Genomic DNA, 21,211 nt, shown 5'->3' with positions numbered 1-21,211 from the left:
GACAGAGAAAGAGATAGAGAGAGATGGAGAGAGGCAGAGAAAGAGATAGAGATTTGTCAGAACAGTTACAATAGCCATACAGTTAAAATGAGAAGCATTAGTTAACAAATATAGTTCTTTGCATGAACTATATTTGTAGCTATTACCAATTGCTGACAATTCTTTTTATTTGTACTTTTCTCTACTTTTCATAATGCCAACAATGACCTTGTATCAGGTTTACAATAACAAAAATGGTAAACAATACAAACTAAAGAAACCATATATCCATCTTTACAAAGCAATGGCCCAGAGTGTGAGGCCATGGGCCAAAATCATCAGTCAAGTCAATTTTATCTCTATGTTTGTTTACTGGTTTATTTTTCCTAGGGTTTAGAACCAGGGTTTCAGGCGCACTAGGCAACTGTTCCATTTTTAAGCTGATTTTAGCCCACTCCCACACTCAGATAGCTTACTGAAGAGTGGGCCCCCTACCAACTTTACCCAAGAACTCAAAAGCCTCAGTAGTGAGGGACATGGTCTAAGGGGACCTTTGATCGGTCTGTAACTCAAGGTCTGAGCATAGACACCTGCGTGTTGATCCCTCCCTCAGCCCTTCCCTTTTGACTCTGTAAACACACTCTTGCAAGTCAACGTCAGTGTCAGTGGAATTCAAAAGAGGCACAGGGGCCCCCAGGTAACACGATGCACCCAGCACACATCTGCAGTGCCAACAGGTGCAAACAGCTCCATCGTCTAAATATAAATCGACTTTGGGCGGTTTGGAAAGAGTCTGTCCCACTTCCTACCCTGACCAAGCAGAATGAAGTTCTTTTTATTCTGATAAACATTCACTTCTTCAGTTGGAGAGGAACAACATTAGGACTAAATATTAGGACTAAAGATATTAGAGATTTCTCTTCCAGTTCTTAGATGAGATTCTTTTGGGAAAGTTTTGAAATGAGTCAAAGGGATAAAACATTAACAATGTTTCTTTATTGTGTTTAAGTTTCTAACATGTGAATAAAAGAATGGTCTTACATGGAAACCAGAAAAATGACCTGTTTTCAAATTTTTTATTTTACTCATGTTTAAAAATGTCATACATTTAGGAAACATATTTTCATCATATCCATCTCCATTCCCCAAAACTTTTTCCAGATACTCTAATCCCCTTCTCATTCCATGTCTTCCTCTCTTTTTCTTATAACTTATGGAGTCCAGTAAATACTGTGCATATGTACAGTGTAGAAGCACCCACGGGAGCATGGGTTGCACCCTCGAAGTTACCTACAGCTGCTGTGACTTCATGAGAGCAAAAGCCCTGCCACCTCAAGAAGACACAGTTTCACCCAGGAGTGGTGGTGCACACCTTTAATCCCAGCACTCCGGAGGCGGTGGCTGGCAGAGCTCTGAGTTTGAGGTTAGCATGTTCTACAAGAGTGAGTTCCAAGACAGCCAGAGCTACACAGAGAAACACTGACTAGAAAAATAAAAATTAAGAGGAGGAGAAGTAGGAGGAGAAGGAGGAGGAGGAGGAAGAGGAAGAGGAAGAGGAAGAAGAAGAAGAAGAGGAAGAGGAGGGGTTGGGGATTTAGCTCAGTGGTAGAGTGCTTGCCTAGGAAGCGCAAGGCCCTGGGTTTGGTCCCCAGCTCCGGAAAAAAAAAGAACAAAAAAAAAAAAGAAGAGGAAGAGGAAGAGGAAGAAGAAGAAGAGGAAGAAGAAAAGGAAGAAAAGGAAGAAGAAAAGGAAGAAAAGGAAGAAGAGGAGGAAGAGGAGGAGGAAGGAGAAGAAGAAGAAGAAGAAGAAGAAGAAGAAGAAGAAGAAGAAGAAGAAGAAGAAGAAGAAGAAGAAGAAGAAGAGGAGGAGGAGGAGGAGGAGGAGGAGGAGGAGGAGGAGGAGGAGGAGGAGGAGGAGGAAGAAGAAGAAGAAGAAGAGGAAGAAGAAGACAGCAACACACCATTTCACCACCATCCTCCCTAACTTCTGATTCTTACAATCTTTCTGCTCCACCCGTTTCTGAGACATTGCCCCATTCCCTGAGGGAGATGCTGTTATAGATATTCCATTTAGGCTGGGATCTCCAGCCACCTTTTCTGTGCATTTTCTAGTTGTAAGATTTTAATCGGCAGAAAGGAAATCCTACAACAGGCTCTAGAATTCTTCGTCTTTGCCAAGTCCGCCTTGCTTTCTTCAGCCATGACGTCATCTGCTCAGCGACCAGTTCTCAGGGAGCCATCTTCCCATTCCTCGTTCTCCACCACCCTTGCCGATGCACGTATCCCACGGTGCCTTCTTATCTATCATGTTGGGAAATGTTCTCTCTGCGCATCCCACAGCACCATCTCCATCTCCATCCTGCAAGAGTGGTGGCTCCACCGATTCAGGGAATAACCTTGACCCTAAGTCATCATAAGCAGAACATACAGTTGTAACCATGTCTTCCAGAATGATAACAGGGCCGATAATACTTCCTAGTAGACAGAAAGAGGCTGCGACTAAAGACTCCTCACCCGAGAGTCTAGCCATTGTTCTCTCTAGATGCTACTCCCTCCGCCCAGGTCTTCAGCAGTGATTCTCAACCTGGAGGCCTCGACCCCTTCGTGGGTGAAATGACATTTTCTCAGGGGTTGTATATCAGATATCCTACACATCAGATGTTTACGTTATAATTCATTACAGTAGCAAAAGGAAGTGGCAACAACATAACTTTATGATTGGGGTTCACCTCAGCGTGAGGTTCTGTATTAAAGAGTTGCAGCATCAGGAAGGCTGAGAACCTCTGGTCTTGAGGGCACTATGTGAGTTCCTCTCACATCTTTCCCAAGGTCGTGCCCCATGCTGGGGCGGGATGCAGCTCTTCTGATCAATCATGGTCCCGTGAGAAAGCCACATAAACTCTTTGGTTCACTAAACTAAGGAAGAATCCGTCCTTTAGTCTGTCACTGAATCTACATTTGTTCTTATCTCCCCAGGAAAAGGAAAAACACATCCCAAACCTTACATACATTTACTGGGTATCATTTATTAGCTTACGTGCTTCTTAGGAATAAAATTGTTTCTCCCATTTTTCCCCCATTTTAAAGAACATTGGAATCGGCACATATTCACTGTGCATAGTTCTGTTTCACAAGGTCTGCATTCCTGCAAATATTTAGCATACTTCGAGCTTGTCTCTGCCGTCTTCGCTGTCCTTCCTCCCCTCCCCCTCCTGTAGTCTTGTTTCCATGGACAGTTTCAGTTCCAGTTTCACGTCAAGTAGAGACTCTTAATTTATGTCCCTATATAAAATCCAAGTACTAACAGTGAGAAACAAGGCATGCATTTTTCCTCTTCCTAGCACCTCCCCCTAGTCGCTCCGCCCCCTTCCTCGCCCCTTGAAGCTTCCATCCCGGCCTCAGCTTCCCTGTCCCGCTCCCCGTTGCTTTTGCTACCTGGGATGTGTGCTCCAACACTAATTTTGGATTTTGTTTGTTCGTTCCGTTTCTGTGAAGAATGACATTGACATTTTGGTGGGAATGCACTGAGTACGTAGATGGTCTCTGGCTGGATACTATTTTTGTACTTATTCTTCCAGTTCACGAGGGTGAGCGGGGTCCCTGTCTTCTAGTACGTTCCCTTGTTTTCCTTCATCAATTTAAGGTTTGTTATAGAGGCCCTTTCACTCCCTTAGTTAGATTAGTTACAAGGTATTTCTTTCTTTCTTCCTTTTCCTCCGAGGTAACTCTCAATGGGGTTATTTGCCTGATCTCTTTTTCAGCACGTCGGTTATTGGTAGAGCGGAAGGCTACTAGATTTTTTATGTCTTAATTTTACGTCCTGCTACTGTGCTAAGTGTGGTGATCGTTGTTGGGGTGTTCTGGGGGAGTCTTTATAATCTCCTTCCTTTCCTGTGTGCATCTTTTTATCATTCTCTTTTCTTTCTTTTTTTTTTTTTCTTTTTTCTTTTTTTCGGAGCTGGGGACCGAACCCAGGGCCTTGCGCTTGCTAGGCAAGTGCTCTACCACTGAGCTAAATCCCCAACCCATCATTCTCTTTTCTTACTGCCCCAGCTGAGATTGCAACTGCAGGACTGAATAGAAGTAGAGGAAATAGTGAACACACTTGCCTTGCTTCTGCTTTCTGTGAAAATGATTTTGAGTTTTCCTCCATTTGCTTGGTTATAGGTCTGTCTTACGTAGCCCCTGACATTCCTTATTTCATAGTTGCTGCAAGATTCTTAGCAATCAGGTAAGGTTCAACTTTATTAAAAGCTTTTCCTTTGTCCACTGAGATGGTCCATTGGGTCTGCTCCCTTTCTTATTGATTTGCAAATGTTTAATTATCCCTGAATCTTTCGAGCAAAGCATAGTGGCCTTTGGACAATTTAGGTCCAGGCGTGGTAGTTGGTATATACCTTTCATCTAGGCTGCACCTTCCGCTGGAGGTCTACTTAAGGACAATGGAAGAAAGAAGGCTTTATGGTTCTCTGACTGCTTGCACTTACTTGCCAGCACATCTGTTAGAACCTACTTGTTTAGGATTCTAGCTCATACAGAAGACCAGCTGAAACACCCAGCAACTACTACATAGACACATAGACTCTTGGACTTCCCATTCACAGCTGCATGCATATATATATATATATATGTATATATATATATATATATGGAGAAAGTTCTGTGACTCTAGAGAACCCTAACTAATAATGAAATTTTTTTTATTTATTTGTGGGTTTTGTTTCATTTTGTTTTGAGACAGAGTTTCTCTATGTAGCCCTGGCTGTCCTGAAACTCGCTCTACAGACCGGGTTGGCCTCAAACTCTCAGAGACTCACCAGTCTCTGCCTCCCAAGTGCCAGGATGAAAGGCGTGTGCAATCACTGAATGGCTGCGGATAATCTTTTTGTTGTGTGCTTGAATTCAGTTTGCAAGCATTTTATGGGGCCTGTCTGCATGGCAGCTACTCAATATGTTGTTGAATAAGTGAATAAGGACTGAGGCAGTCAGATGCCGAGGGCACAGAAGACAGGGTTGCTTCTGTCAGCCTTGGGGGGAACACTGTGGAAGAAGAGTCATGTTTATGCTTGGCCACTGCTAAGTCTTTTCATTTATTTTTCTGGGAGGGGATAGTTGTTAATAAGAGAAACTAAGACCAAGTCAAAGCCAGATATTATAAGCAGGAACTTGGTGTGTGTTGACTGAAGGGTTGAAAATTTCCATGTTCACTTTCCTCTCATTGCCATACATTGAAAGAAGGGGTATGTTCCTGTCTAAGGATGGGGCCAGTTCTCATGCTCTGGGCTGCCATCTGCTCCAAGGTCCTCCAGATGCATCCCAGCTAGCTCTGTTCTAATTGAAGTAAAAGACTGCCCTTTTCAAACCCATAGACGCCACACTCCTACCTACCAAGACTGTGGTGTCCCACAACTAAGTTTAGCCCACTCTCCCGATTTTAAATAGTCATCTGAACCACAGGGGAAATTACTGCTCACGGTTTCCTAGATGTGTGTAAGGAAGATGACGATTCCAAACCCTTGCGCCATAAAATTACATTTGCTTGTTCCAACTTCTTCCCAGCTAGCGTCTGATCACCCTTCGCCTGCATATATTTTGCAATACTTCGTGGCTCCATGTTTCCTCCTTCCAGTGACGTGCTCTCTTCATTTGTAGCCAGCACTTGGTTTTATTTACTTTCAACTTATGGCTAATGCAAAGAGATCTTCAGTTTCAATAGCAGATTCACAGGCAGTCCTTGATCAGATTTGCCCATCAGAAAAGAAGGAAGGTCCTTATTACTTGGGCTGGGGATGCTCCCATTAGAGCCTTGGGCTTGTATCAGGTTATTGTAGCCCATTAGTGTTATAATCTTGCCTGTCTACTTATATTGAAAGCTGCTCCTATATCGCGCGCGCATAGAGTAACCCACCCCCCCCAAACATGCTAAAGTTTCCATAAGTCTAAATATCACCAGTATGAGTTAATGAATAGTGACCTTCTTGTGTCCCGTTGTTCTCAAAGCAAGAATACTTTTCAAAAGTCGTTGGTAGCTGGGCCTGGTGACACACCTTTAGCTCCAGCACTCAACAGGCAGGGGTAGGCAGATCTCTGTCAGATGTAAAGCCGGAACAAGTGGCTAATTAAGGTGTCTATGTAACCTATCAAAGCAGACCTGGCCATCAGGCTCTTCCCAGATCCCTCAGCCCCTCATACCCTATCCCTACCCTAAATTTCTCAGCCCAGAGGCTGGGTTGTCCTTCCCCTAGCTGCCCTTCCTATATATGCCGTCTAGACATTTTTGTTGCTTGAGTCTTTTAGTTTACCCCTTATCCTCCTGGTCTCTTGGTCAGTATCTCCTCTCCCCTCCCTCCTCTCCTCACGTAGCCTAGCTCAGGGTCACATTTGCTCTGAACTCTCCCAGATGTCTCTGCCTACGGCTATGCTCTCCCTCGAATCCACACTCAACCTTGTTCACCGGACTGGTAGCCATGTCCTTCCTCTCCCTCTTTCCCTCTCTCCCTCTCTCTCCCCTTTCTCCCTCCCTCTCTCTCCCCTTCCTCTCTCCCTCTCTCTCCCCCTTCCTCCCTCCCTCCCCCTCTCTTTCTTTCTTTTCTTTATCTCTTTCTTTCTTTTTTTTTTAATTCACTAAGTTCAAGTACAGCCTGGTCTACAGAGTGAATTCTAGGATAGCCAGGGATATCCTAGAAAAGCTTTGTCTCAACAAACAAACAAACAAACCTCACCAAAAAGTCAGTAAGTGGTGGCGCACACTGATAATCCCTGGAAAGCCATAAATTTGCAGCTAGCCTGAACTACAGAGTTAAGTTGGAGATCTCTGTGAGCTACATAACAAGATGCTGTTTCAAAACAGTAAGGGTGGGTGGGTGGTAGATTTGTTTTAATGTGTTGACTTAACACTTTTTAAAGTTGGCAACCCTGTATCAATTAGCAACATCCCGAAAAATTCACTACTCATTAAAGGTAGAAAACTATGAGCCTACCTCAAGTGGCCGCTCAGATCCATAGATTTCCCAAGAGGAGTCATTGGTTCCTAAAGTCACTATCATGTACAGAACCCCAGGGGCACAGAGGCTGGGGACAGCAGATGGCTACTGTATCCAAGTCAGGCAGTCTCCTAAATACACCACTAATCCTCAGCCACGACTGCAGTCCTGTGAACATGAGAGTGATGTTCCACCAGATAACATCTCCAAGGAAAAGATTTTGCTAGCGTAATTAATGGCCAGAAAGCAGGATTCAGCGAATGCTTGGGACACTACAGCTGAAGATGCAGATAAAATCAAAATGGGGAGGGAGTGGAGAATACTTGCCTCTAGGCACTCTGGGAAGGTCATAGCCATCTGTAAACCCTGGGGCTTTTTGTCCTACATAGGGCAAAGGAGGAGCCAGTGGAAAGACAACACAACACTGCCTTTTACACCCGGGAGTCTATGATCTGGTTAGAACTTTGTTATAAGCAATAGGGAACTTTGCACACAGCCTATGATCCTGGGTCAGTCTCTCTACAACCGGACCTTCCACCGTAGGAAATCGCCTCCACCCCTTGGCGTGGGTACCCCGGCTCCTGATGAAACTGTGACCTGCTGTCCCTGTCCCAAATCCTGGATTCCAGCCCTGTCACTCGCCACACGCTGCAGATCACGTGGCGGAGTGCTGCTCGCCCCAAGTATGGCTATTGGTCCGCGGCTCGTGTCCAGATTGCTCATTGGCTGAGTCCCGCGTTCACGTGGGGGAGGGAAAAGGGGGTCTTGGAGAGCACCCTTAGTAGGGAGAGGTGGCTGGAAAGTTAAAGGGCGCCACGGGCTGCTGGAGCCAGAATCCAGAGTGCTGAAAGCCAGAGAGCAGGTGAGAGGGCTGCTGTTGCAAGGACCAAGCCGAGTGCCTGCCCCGCTTTTGCCGTCGTGGTTGCTGTCACTGTCATCCAGCTCAGATGGTGGGGCGGGCTGAAGGGTCTCCCCTCCATAGTCAAGAGCTGTACCGGGTACGTACCTCCCCAAGCCTCTAGCTCAAGGTACAGGGCCAGGAAATCTGCGGGTGAGGGGCACGCTGGAGAGTTCCCCGCCACTTAACCACTTGTCTCACTTACACTGACTCACAGGGCTCAGGTAGTTTGTCGCTTCAACGTGCAGAAACATCTCAGGGACTCGAGCTGGGATGGAGCCTAGAGGGGAGCCCCGAAATCCCTGCGCCGAGTTAGCCCGCGAAACGTAGCCAGGGGGGACGTCCTGAACAGAAAAGATGTGGCAAGTCCTGTTATGGCACATCCCCAACCTGAGATTTGACACTTTTGGAGGACAATTCCAGGTTTTTGCTGCGGAATCTGGAGTCCAAACACAAGCCCCCCAGGGCCTCAGTTTCCCGTTTTACGAAATAGATGCAAGAAACCCCGCGTCCCAGCCCTGACTCCATCTAGTAGTGTGGACTTGTTCCTACTACTCCCTAGTTTGGTTCAGATCACCCTTTGCTGCACTCAGGCAATAGGATCGAGGTGAGCTCCACCCGGGAACGGGGCAGCCCGCGTGGGGGTGCTCGTGAGGCGCTGCTCCCGTCTGGGTTGTCCGGACGCCAGGTCCCGCCCTGGTGTGATAACTTGGGCTCCTCCCTCTTGTTCGTCTCCGGGAACTAAGCCCAGGCCCTACCCCCGGGACACCCCGACGCTCACGTAGTTCAGTGGCAGCAGTCAACCCTGTCACTTCTCTTCAGGCTCTCCCATGAGGCCAGCGAGCAGCGACCCCGGCTGCAGCGCCGCGGGAGAGGTAGGTGCAGACCCTGTCGAAGCAGACTCGTGGGGAGACCGGGGGCGGGGTGCAGGCACAGCACCCTCGGAGAACGGCTGGTGGGATCGGGACTCGCTGACCTGCCCCCAGGGACTTGTTCGCAGCTGCCGTTTTGAACCCAGAGAAGAGGCTGGGAACCGGACAGTAGTTTCAGAACAGTGGATGGCAGGCCCACGGAGAAACAGAGACGAGAAAGCTACAAAAGTCTTGAGTGGGGAACTTGTAGAGTTGTTGGAATGTGGCCCTCTCTCAGCTTGCGGGTCCAGGAGAAAGAAAGGTTTCTTCTAGGCAGGGAAGGAATTGGTCCATTTGGCAAAGACGTCCAGGAACCAGGGAGAAAGTGGAGACAGTTGAAGTCGGGCCATTTAGGGGAAAGTTAGTGGGAAGAGACGCATCGTGGCCCTGTTAGCAACTCTGTTGGTCGGAGCTGCGAGTGACCTCAGAAGAAAACTTATAAGAGTTCATTTGTTAAAGCTCAGCTGAGCAGAGGCATTCTTTTTTTTTTTTTTTTGGTTCTTTTTTTCGGAGCTGGGGACCCAACCCAGGGCCTTGTGCTTCGAGCAGAGGCATTCTTAGGCCTGTGCTTCCTGCTGCCTTTGACTGGTTCGGGCTCTGTCATTCAAAGCTACCCGACTGCTCATTATACAACCCCATTCAAAAACATTTATCTCCAAGGATTGAGGGGCAGGTATGCATTAAGGCTGGAATAATTAGGGTCTGTGTACAAAAGGGAACCAATGTCAACTTCGTACATGTATAAGTATCAGCTAAACATTTGGGGGAGAGAACAGAGAATTGCTGAAGGGGGAAGGAGTGGATGGTGGTGTCGTGGATTGATCGTGGATTTTTATCTAATGAAGTATTGCAGTGAGCTGTTAACCTGGTTTTGGCATCCGAGTGGAAGAGTTACAGAAAGAAGGTCTCAGTCAGAAACTCAGTCGCTCAACTGCCTGGAGGTTGTGTGGGGTTATTTTCTGTTCAGACTTGTCAAGTTTAAAAGAAATATTACTGGCCTTCTAAGACTGGCCAGCATCTTGAGAGACCACATTATTTTACTAGGACACAGAAGGTATTTCTGCAAGTGTCCCAAAGCTGGCCCAGGCACCCTTCAGAGGCAGTTGACTTCTGAGGCACCCACGTGAACGCGGAGTGTGTGATTGTCCTTGGGAAACAGCTCCTTAGGCTCCCAGGATCCTGTCCCGCAACTAGTGACCGGATCGTATGTCGCTCTGCTGGTCAAAAGTGCATCCGTGCTCTCTGCTTCTGTCTGCTTCCTCCGTAGAAGGAAAAGCCGGGGGCAGTGTTGGAGACAGTATAAGGGCTGAGCATAATTCAATCATGTGTGGGCGTGAATGGGTTTCCTCAAGCACCTGTCCAGGTGCCTTCCTTTAGGGGACTTTAACTATTGGCCGACTGTCACAGTTTCTGGAAGTACTTCTGAGTGACCGTTAGTTATCACTGTCACAGTCTGTTGAGACACCCTGAGCAGAAAGTCAGGAAGGCTAAACTGAAGTAAGCCCTTTAGTGCACCAGTTCTTGGACGAGCATCGGGTTAATAAAAGCTGGAATGTTCTGGGAGGACGATCATCACATCACACCCTTGACAGTGGCCACAAGGGTGTGGCCTTAACCTGTCCTTAACCTGTAGTCTTGATGATACTCAGAGGGAAAAAAAAAAAAAGAAGGATTTCCAAGCCAGGCCTGCTTATGTAATTTCACAGGGCAGGAGTCCCCATGGTAACTCCTGGGCTCTCAGAACCTCACATTTATTCTTCCTTTCATGGAAGAATCTTACCAAAAAAAAAAAAAAAAAAAAAAAAAAAAAAAAAGTTCTTGGAAATGTTAGTGGGATTGTCTCCTGAGCTCAGGCTCTGATTAGAAACATGTCTCTCCAACCTCAATCTGCTTCTCTTACAGTTTAGTAATAAAGGGAGCCCCCACAGCAGGCTTATATCCTGGGCTCCAGTTGTACCCAGTGGCCGCAGCTCCACTCTTGACCCTGAAGGCCTAGAGCACAAGAGCTTGCCCGCCTGGGTTGTAAGGGAGCAGAGTCTTTAGTGCACTTGGGTTTCTGCTTCCACTTGAGAATTTTCCACCATTTTCTATCAAGCTGCTTCAAAAAAAAAAAGAATCTTTCAAGCAAGCATTCGATAGGCACGCCTGAGGCTGGTCTGAGAGCTCGGACGAGGCGCAGAGGGACTCTAATCCTTGTGCTGACTCAAGCCAGGAGGAAGTAAGGGCCTAGCAGGGGGGAACTTCTCTCCGGCATTCCCTCCCAGCTTTTCTAGGGTGGGCTGTGGGGAAGGCCTGGAATGCGGACCACATGCTGTTATGTAACTGGAGTTCAGCTTTAATGCATATTTAAACAGTTAAGGAGTGCCTAGGTAAAAGTGGAAACTGGAGGAATATTTCTAACAAAATTTTGCAGTGGACATGAATAACTAAAACTCAATTTCTTAAGTAATGAGTCCTTTTAGAAAAACTTGAGATTGTCAAACCCATTGATTTTGTTTGTTTGTTTGTTTGTTTGTTTGTTTTGTTAAGGGATCGGTTCTGTCAGAGTATAGGAACAGCCTTGTGCATGGCCCTGAGCCCAGACCCAGCACCTTTGCTCTGAAGCTTTTCACTGAGTTACTTCCTTCCCTGGAAGGGAAGTAGTGAGACATTGGTTTTGCGGGTACAAGAAGCCCTTAGAAAAAAAGAGGGCTGGAGAGATGGCTCAGTGGTTAAGAGCACTGACTACTCTTCAGAGGTCCTGAGTTCAATTCCCAGCAACCACAGCGTGGCTCACAACCATCTGTAATGGGATCTGATGCCCTCTTCTGGTGTGTCTGAAGACAGCTACAGTGTACTCATATATAATAAATAAATAAATCTTTTAAAAAAGAAAGAGTAAAGAGGGAGCCTGATATGCTTTGTTCTCTCTCATTGTTTGTTGTTGTTGTTTGTTTGTTTGTTTTTTATTGTTTTACCCATGAAAATAGAGTTTCTCCTTAGCCCTGCTATCCTGGAACTAGATCTGTAGACCAGGCTAGCCCTGACCTTAGAGATCCACTTGCTTCTGCCTCCCAAGTACAGAGAACAAAGACACACACCACTGCTGCCCTGTCACTTTTTTTTTCCGTTATGTATTTGGTTAATTAAAACAAGAAGTTGAAAGAGTATTTATGGGTCAAATGCATAGTCCCCCCAGCACTTGGCAAACGATTTCACTTTTCAGGCAGCCATGGTGAGCTTGTGAGCAAGGTCCCTCCCTGTTACCACACACCTTTACCTGTAGCTGCATCATTCCTTCTCTCGAGCCAAAAGATTGGAAATCTCAGTTTGGAGGGTTTTTTTTGTTGTTGTTGTTGCTGATGCTGTTGGTTTTTTTCCGAGACAGGTTTTCTCCATGTAGCTTAGGCTGTCCTGGAACTCTCTGTACACCAGGTTGCCCTTAAACTCAAAGATCCTCCTGCCTCTGCCTCTGGAATGCTGGGATCAAAGGCATGAGCCACCTGGCCAGATTTGAGATTTTAATCCAAGTTTTATTACCAGCTTCTTCAGCTGAAACCATTGCTAAGTATCCTATAAATTTAGTAAGGAGAACGGCAAGAAGGTGGGCGGCTTTAGTGAGGTGTCCGAGTGGCTTTGAATGTTTTCTTAAGGTTCATTTTTCTTCCTGATCATAGAGGCAGCATTGTTATAGAAGACACAAGGAGACACAAGGCAGGAAACACTTTAAGGAAATATGTTGTAGGCATAGTTTGACAATTTTAACCATAGAATGGTCCCTGCTATCCACACTCGATGCAGTCATACCTAACAAGGTTCCCAGGCCGCCGCAAGCCCGGAGTACTCTGAATTTCCTATACTTTCTGCAGCATCCCCCACAGTCCCAGAGGTCATCTCTGTGTCATATGCCCAAGCACCTCATTTACATAGCCGGTCTTGTGCATTTGGGCCATTATTAAGTAAAATAAAGGTTCCTTGAACAGCAGCCTTGTGATCCTGCAACTGTCTGATTCCCGAGATGCCTGTAAGTCCCTGGTGGGCTGGTGGCGCATGGACCCATCACAGATATGTTGGCTAAGGGGTGATTGGCTTCTGAGGAAAGGAATAGGACTCTCTGTAGGGTGGGGTGGCCTCATGTAGCTTAGAATGAAAGGTGCACAATTTAAACTTCTTAGTGTTATTGAACTGTGATTTGACTACAAAGAGCTGAAGCTATGGGAAACGAAAATGTGAGAGTGTACTGTATCTCGACTCAATTTTCTATATCCATACTATTTTCTCTCATAGCTGGTATTGTGTACAGTTTTGTCTGCTCTTTTTCACATTAACAATACAAGATAAAATTTTAGCTTGACACATGGCCATGCCTCTAATCCACACCTCTAACCTAGGAGGCTGAGGCAGAGGCAGAGGCAGAGGCAGGCAGATCTCGGAATTTGGGGCTGGCTTGGTCTACACATCTAGACCATGTTAACCAGAGTTATTCAGTGAGAGAGACCTCTCTCAAAAGCCAAAAATACAAAGTCCAAAGCATAAGTAAGAATGTCCATGCCATTTCAATACTTTTACAAATAATGAGATTAGTGGTATAAAATTAAATGGTGTGGATATGGTGCAATTGATTTTATGAGGCATTCTTAGTTCTTAGTAGGCATTCTCATTTTTCTTTCTGTTAATTTCTTTACATTTTAATTATTTATTTAGGGCAAATGCTATGTTATGTGCTGTCAGAGTGAAAATGATAACATTTAGATTATGACAAACTTTGATAATAAGAAAAAAACTTGTCTTTTATAGTTCATTTCCTAATCCACTAGGTAAAAACAAGGACTTCTAATATAAATTTTCTTTATTTTTGAATTTAACTAGTTTACTATAGACAAGAGTTTCACTATACAAAAAAAAATAGATTTTCTCCTTAGCCGAGGCTATCCTGGAACTCACTCTGTAGACCTGGCTGGCCTTGAACTCAGGGGTCTACCTGTCTCTGCCTCCCTAATGCTGTCTCTCTGCCTCCGTTGCCTTTGGACTGCTTTTAATTTTTATGACAAGGCAAAATATCTACCTGTATATCATGGTATAAAGAAATGAACTGCTCATTCTTGTTCTAAAGGAAAGTATACTAGAGCAGTAAAACCCTCCCTTGAGGTTGATGAAAATAAGTCTGTGTCCACTCCCATCAATGAGTTTCCGTGTTTAAAGCGTAGTGCCTGGTGCCTGGAAAACACCAAGTCAATATTTGCCTTATAAATTCGGTGCTTTTGTATTGGATTAAGTCAGTATTTATTACTCAAGCCACGAGGCGGTCACACTTTATACCTATTAGAATGGTTATCTTTCAAAAAGATAATGCAGCCACTACAGAAAATACCACGGTGTTTCTCAGAAAGTTAAAAATTAAATGACTAGGGCTGGAGAGATAGTTCAGCAGCTAAGAGCATTGACTGCTCTTTCAGAGGTTCTGAGTTTAATTCCCAGCAACCACAGGATGGCTCACAACCATCTGTAATGGGATCTGATGTCCTCTCTTCTGGTGTGTCTGAGGACAGTGATGGTGTACTCACACAACACACAATAAATACATAAATCTTAAAAAAAGGGGGGGTGTTGGGGATTTAGCTCAGTGGTGGAGCGCTTGCCTAGCAAGCACAAGGCCCTGGGTTCGGTCCCCAGCTCCGAAAAAAAACAAAAACAAAAACAAAAAAAAAAAAAAAAAAAAAAACAGACTATGTGACCCAGTGATCCTACCACAGGAGGGATAGGGAATCAGTATGTTGAGGTGACATTTATTGTCTCATACTCATGAAGTAGCGCTCATAGCCAAGATAGAAAATCTAGCTATGTATCTCTTCATGGATGAATGCACAAAGACCATGCGGTGTGAATAGACAGTGGAGTGCTGTTCAGTCACAGACAAAAATGAATCGGTGTCATCGGTGTCATTGAAGAAACTCTGAGAGGAGCCTGGTGGGCACTGTGCTAAGTGCAACAAGCCAGTCACAGAAAGACAAGGGAACGCACCTATGTAGAATCTAAAAGGGTGAGCACACTGAGTATGCAACAGAACAGTGGGACTGGGGAAACATCCACCCAAAGATAGAACTCTAATTCTAGAGGAGGAATACATTCGAGAGACCCATTTCGTCGCAGCAGCCATCGTTCATAACAGCGTGTTCCTGAACATTGCTTAGGGTTGATTTTGGGTTCTCACCACGCCTCCCAAGTATGTGAGGAGATTCATGTGAGCTGTGTCAGCCGTCCCACAATGTGTACATATGTCAAAACAGCATTTTTTTTTATTGCATTTAGTTATTTAGTATGGGTGTGTGTGCTCTATTCGGTGTGTGTAAGAGTCGAAGGACAACCTGTGGGAACCGGATTCCTCCATCAACTATGTGGGTCTCGGGGATTACTCTGAGCCATCTCACCAGCTCGGAAATATAAAGTTTATTTGTCAAATAAATAAGTCTACAGTGTACAGCAGAAACAATCCTCAGATCAATTGTTTGTGGGGCATATGCTACAAAAGGGGTGTCAAATAAGTAATTCTTAGTCAAATAAGTAATTCTGCAAACAGTAGGAAACCATAATTCTTTTGTTTTGGTTTTTTTGCTTTTGCTTTTTCAAGCCAGGATTTATCTGTGTAGCCCTGAAACTCAATCTGTAGACCAGGCTGGCCTAGAATTCAGAATCCACCTGAGTCTGCCTCCCTAGTGTTACGATGAAAGGCATTCCCCTTCCCCTCACAGGAAACTATGATTTTTAATGCCTCTCATTCGTCTCTGTGGTCTATTAGCATACAGGAGGACCCCAAGACAGCCTGTTAGAAAAGCCCATGAATTAGCCTTTAAACTGTCCAGTTCCATAGTCTCTTCTTTCTTTCTCTCTTTCTTTTTTTTTTTTTTTTTTTTTGGAGCTGGGAACCGAACCCAGGGCCTTAGCAAGCGCTCTACCACTGAGCTAAATCCCCAACCCCTCCATAGTCTTTTCTTTGTTGGTTTTACTCTTAGTTTCTCTTCCCATTCACGCCCCCAGCCCCCAGTTCATGCTCCCCTCCACACAATCTTTGTAGAAACCCGTGTCCTGTGAGACCACATGGGAGCGGTGAGCCCAGATGAAAGGCAACATTGTGTGTCGGTCTGTGCTAGAATGAGGCTTTAAGCATCCATCTGACCTCTTCGCTGTCTTCTCTCACCTCCCCTTTCCCAGACTTCTAGCCTGCCCCTCTAACGTGATGGCCGTGGACATAGAATACAGCTACAGCAGTATGGCCCCTTCTCTGCGCAGAGAGCGCTTCACCTTCAAGATCTCCCCCAAACTGAACAAGCCACTGAGGCCTTGTATTCAGCTGGGCAGCAAGGATGAAGCCGGCAGAATGGTGGCCCCCACAGTGCAGGAGAAGAAGGTGAAGAAGCGGGTGTCCTTCGCCGACAACCAGGGGCTGGCCCTAACAATGGTGAAAGTGTTCTCGGAATTCGATGACCCACTAGATATTCCGTTTAACATCACTGAGCTCCTAGACAACATCGTGAGTCTGACGACAGCAGAGAGTGAGAGCTTTGTTTTGGATTTTCCGCAGCCTTCTGCAGATTACTTAGACTTTAGAAATCGGCTTCAGACCAACCATGTCTGCCTCGAAAACTGCGTGCTGAAGGAGAAAGCCATCGCGGGCACCGTCAAGGTCCAGAACCTGGCATTCGAGAAGGTTGTGAAGATCAGGATGACATTCGATACCTGGAAAAGCTTCACAGACTTCCCTTGTCAGTATGTGAAGGACACTTACGCTGGTTCAGACAGGGACACATTCTCCTTTGATATCAGCCTACCGGAGAAAATCCAGTCTTATGAAAGAATGGAGTTCGCCGTGTGCTACGAGTGTAACGGCCAGTCGTACTGGGACAGCAACAAAGGCAAAAACTACAGGATCACCAGGGCCGAACTCAGATCCACCCAGGGAATGACTGAGCCGTACAATGGGCCGGATTTTGGAATCTCTTTTGACCAGTTCGGGAGCCCTCGGTGTTCCTTCGGCCTGTTTCCAGAGTGGCCTAGTTATCTGGGGTATGAAAAGCTGGGGCCCTATTACTAGTGAGTTGACTGCAGTTGACAGTCTGTGTCTCTGATCAAGGTGGAGGTGAGAACGCGAGGCCAGAGGGAAGTTGATCTGCCATTAGGCGTGGTTTTTGAAAAGACAGGATCCTGTTCACCTTTTTCTCAAACCGGCAAGTCCAGTGTGCTTCCATCACGCCTGGTTTCTTGCTCAGAGGAGAGGAGGCGTGCTGAACCTCTGTGGTATCCGGGTTGGCCACAAGGGAATGCACAGGATGGTGCCAGAAGGGTCTGGAGAGGAGCCAAGCTGGCAAGGACAGAAAGCTGGCCTCCCTTCCACACTTGGTCTTCGAAAGTCACCCAGAAACCAGGCTCCAGCCTTTTCCAGCCTTACAGTTGACCTCGAGGTCCTGCCCTGCCCATGGCTTTCCAAGTGTCTCCTTCATTCCACACGGACTCGGAGGGAGTCGCCTCAGTTCTGTGACACACTGGCCTGATACCCTACAGCCTCAGAAGAGGAATGGGGGACAGCCGTTTTCTGTGCAAGCTCTTTCACTACATTTCCTCCCCTTACACAGCCTATCCAGTGATCTGGATGTGATAGTCAAAGCAAATAAGTAGTTTGTGTCTGGGATAGGCAGTCCCTCCCCTCTCTTCCTGACCCCTCCTCTGTATCCCAACAGAGAGCAACATATTAGTTACTGGAAAGTCATTGGTTCCCGTGTGGGGTCACATGGCACAGCACCGGGACGAGGTGGGACAGTCTGAACTTTTAGCTTTTCCTCTTGGACTTTGGGGGAGCTTTCGAAGCACTCAGTTTCACCCCGAGTTTTCAGAAGACTCAGTGACAAGCTGTGTGAGCTGCTTTTGTTTGAGAGAGTCGTAGCTCTCACGTCTCCTGGAGTGTCCACTTCAGTGCCTTGTCTGAGACTTTCCAATAGCAAGACTAGCATATCCTGGAATCCTCCAGAGCACGCTTAAATGTGTTTGCAGTATACAGTCATATTCAGGATGCTTTACGGACCCCCAAGGACACTGAGTAGGTTTTTTTTTTTTTTATTTATGGTGTGTATTATAAAAGGATAGGGGAGAAAAACCTTACCAAGTTTTTCTATGTTATTTTAAATGTCAACTCTGAGGTATCAGATGAATTTTTCTTAACCATATTGGATTGCAGTTATCATTCGCTAGTGTAAGACTCCTGGAACTCTGACTGTTGGGTAAACCTCCAAACCCTGTGATTTTCTTTAGGGCAAATTAAAATTTTATAGGGGAGTTTGGAAACTTTTTACATGCATATTTGTAGACATTTAGGGGTGTTGTTTTGTTTTGGAAGTTTGGTAAAAGACGTCTGCTTTTCTTACTAAAGTGATGTTTCCCTGAGACAAGAGGGAGTCTCACAGATTCAGAGGCGGGGTCGCTGAGCGTAGCCCTTTGCCCTCTGACTTCATAAGTTAGCAACAGGCAGACATCAAATGTTTTTGATCCTAGCGTGTGTGGTTTATTTTTTATCTTAACTTTTTCACTTTTGAAGTGTAAAGCATTTTGACTTTTTTAAAATGTTATTTTCTATGATATCTTATTCCTAAAACTGGTACTAGTCTGTAATCTGTGAATTGTATATTGTGCCTCTCTCAGAGGGGTAGCGATCTGGGGTTGCATGCTGGTATCTGTGAGGAAATCACCTTTGTAAAGTGAAGCTGAAATTGGGCGATGGGGAGTTTGTGTTTTATCTAAGCATACCTTTATGGGCATACTTTAAATGTTCCGGATTTGGTGGTCAGAGCAGCTAGATTTAAATTGGATGGAAGCAAAACTGATCTCTTCTGGGTCATGCATTTTGTGGTAAGAAGGAAGGCAGCCAGGGGCACTGTTACTGCAGACTACAGATCATGAAAGGGCCTGGGGGAACTACAGAATGAAGTCTATCGAGTGGTGTAGAATGATGACCTTCAGACATTCCCTGTCATAATATGAAATATGGTAATTCCATGTTATGTATCTCTCCTAATACAGACATACCATCACCCCCTTTTGCCCAGATTTGCCCCAGCTTTCTTGCTTATGGGCGCTAGTTGAACCCCCAGCCAGCACACCTGGGGTGCACACCCACTGCTCAGCTCAAAGGGCATGTCTTTGCCTGCTTGTCATGACCCTTCCCGATGAAGCAGCCTGTATGCTTGACTTCCTTATCAAGGCTGTCACGTAGAGACTGAAGAGTCTGTCTTCTGTTTTCTGCCTCCAACACAGCCCTTCTCCTTTTGACCCAGTCTGTCCCATGACTCTGAGATAGCCGCAGGAGCTGCATTGAGAAACTGTATGCTGCGTTCAGAGTTCACCATTGTAGACAAATTTACACACCTCAGAAGATGACAGGCCCTCTTGCTTGAAGATTCCACTGCAGGCTTGACCTGGAGATCTGCCTTCGTGCAATTCTTGGTTATGGTGCTGGATGGATTCCAATCCCCACACACTGTGATCCAGGAAGGGAAGGCAACTCCATTCTCAGTTCCACATTTATTTCCCCAAATTCCCTGGGGTGCCTTTCTTTACAAAATGGGTACAATAAATAAGCTAGACCACAAGACACATTCTCCATGTTTCTTTCAGGAAGCATTTGGGTATTGTAAGAATTCTTCTTAGGAAACCTAGGAAGACAATGGAAGTCTATGGTTCTTCAGAAACTGAAGCAACTTGAGTCAATGGTGGGAGTTATTTTATCCCTGAGATGGTAGCTTGGTGGCTCCTTGTTCTGGTAAGGTCTGCACTCAATTGTGTCTCCTGGCATAATCACAGAAACTGCAGATAAGATGTTCTGGAAATCCTGGGATCTTACCTGTAACGGGATCTTCCGGAGTCACTCAAAGACGATGTGGCAGCGAGGAGGACAACAGGCAAGAGAGGACTGGTTTCTCTGGCTGAGGGCTGTGAGGTACCCACAGCTCCATCAGCAAAGCTGTGTGTGTTTCCACGGTGTCGCTGCTAGTTCCCAGAGACCCCTGGGGCCCAAGGACTTCTAGAATGCACACGTGATGCTGTTACACTTCTGCTTTAATGTGAACATTCAACTGACCGGGCTTGACGTCACTGTATGCCTAAATGTGCCTTGTCCAGAAACTTCTGCATGTTTGTAAGAACTATTTTTGTATACATTGGTAGAGGGGAGATGCACTTTAAAAAAATCACAAGAATGGATGTGTGTGTGTGTGTGTGTGTGTGTGTGTGTGTGTGTGTGTGTGTGTGGTGGAAGAGAATGGTTTCTTTGTATCTCAAAAGTGAAAATGTAATAAATACAGAAAAAAAAAACTTTCTTCAATTTTTTAGCATTGGAAGAAGAAGGGGAAGCATATTTTAAGTCAATGTTATTTCCAGACATGTCTTTTTTTTTTAAGGTATAGATTGTATTTGTTCAGTGGATGTGAAAAGCTGAAAGGCTTTCAGGGTGGGGAGGGGGCAGTGCTTTAAGCTATCTGACAGTGAGAGTGGATGATGCAGCCTTCACCTAGAACCAGAGGGGAGGAGCGGAGGTGACCGTTATCCTCCACACATCCGAGTCATCCAAAGTCATGACTCTGCTTCCTCCCACCCTCCTTCCCTCCCTGGGACAATCCTGGGGAAACTATGGGTCTCGCTTGGCTTTGAACTACTCAACCTCATAGACACAGTATCCAGGAAAATAAACTATCTGCTGGTGTGGCCTAGACTCCCCAGTTGAATAGCAGATATGTACCCTACATGAGATTTTCAGAGAGTTCAAAAAAAAAAAAAAAGAAAGAAAGAAAATCAAGGGGTTGAGGGGGAGGAGGAGGGGGAGGGGTAAAGTGCTTGCAGCCCTCGGCAGCTGTGGAAAGGTAGTGTGAACAGAAGTTGTGCAGCTAATATGTAGATCCAACCATGAACTCCATCTATAACTACTGTGACTTGAATGTGAAATGTCTCCCAGTCTGGTCTGAAGTTAGCCTTCCTATTTTTGGGAGATGGCAGGAAATTTAAGAGGTGGGGCTTGGTTGGAGGACATTAAATCACAAGCAGGGAAGGGTGCCTTCGGCCGCACCTCTTGCCCTGTGTCTCTTCCTGACTCCCTCTTTTTCTGGGCTGCCCTGAAGTAAGCTGCATGGGACCCCCACGCTAATTCTGCTGTGGTATTCTGCCTCACCAGAGGACCACAGCGTTACATTCAACTGACCAGGACCCAAAATAAACCTTCCAAGTCGCGCTCTCAGTCATTTGTCACAGTGGTTTGAAACTGATACACTAGCTTTCTCGAAAAGTCTACATTGCCCGCAGTTGACTAGTGCAGAAATGGAAAAAAAAAAAAAAGGCAACATTGCTCTTCATGAATATGAAACAGAATTTTAGAATGATTAATTGTGAATCCTTTTATCTAGTCTCTAAAATGACTGAGATAAAAAC

The 21,211-nt window shown here is 45.7% G+C and overlaps 2 protein-coding genes across 3 annotated transcripts; one reads left to right on the top strand and one right to left on the bottom strand.

Moving 5' to 3' along the window:
• Positions 1-21,211, bottom strand: part of Erich1 (glutamate-rich 1) — a gene marked incomplete at its 5' end in the record, with an annotated part of 52,793,804 nt that overhangs the window by 18,722,232 nt on the left and 34,050,361 nt on the right.
• Ppp1r3b (protein phosphatase 1, regulatory subunit 3B) lies at positions 7,793-20,103 on the top strand. Of its 3 annotated transcripts, none has more exon segments than NM_001434433.1 (2): positions 7,793-7,823; positions 15,959-20,103. In NM_001434433.1, a coding segment is annotated over 1 exon segment (855 nt). In that variant the 5' UTR covers positions 7,793-7,823; positions 15,959-15,983; the 3' UTR covers positions 16,839-20,103.

This window comes from Rattus norvegicus, chromosome 16 (genome assembly GCF_021556685.1).
Source record: "Rattus norvegicus strain SHRSP/BbbUtx chromosome 16, alternate assembly SHRSP_T2T, whole genome shotgun sequence".
Taxonomy (NCBI): domain Eukaryota; kingdom Metazoa; phylum Chordata; class Mammalia; order Rodentia; family Muridae; genus Rattus; species Rattus norvegicus.
This window is presented reverse-complemented; position numbering and strand designations above follow the sequence as displayed.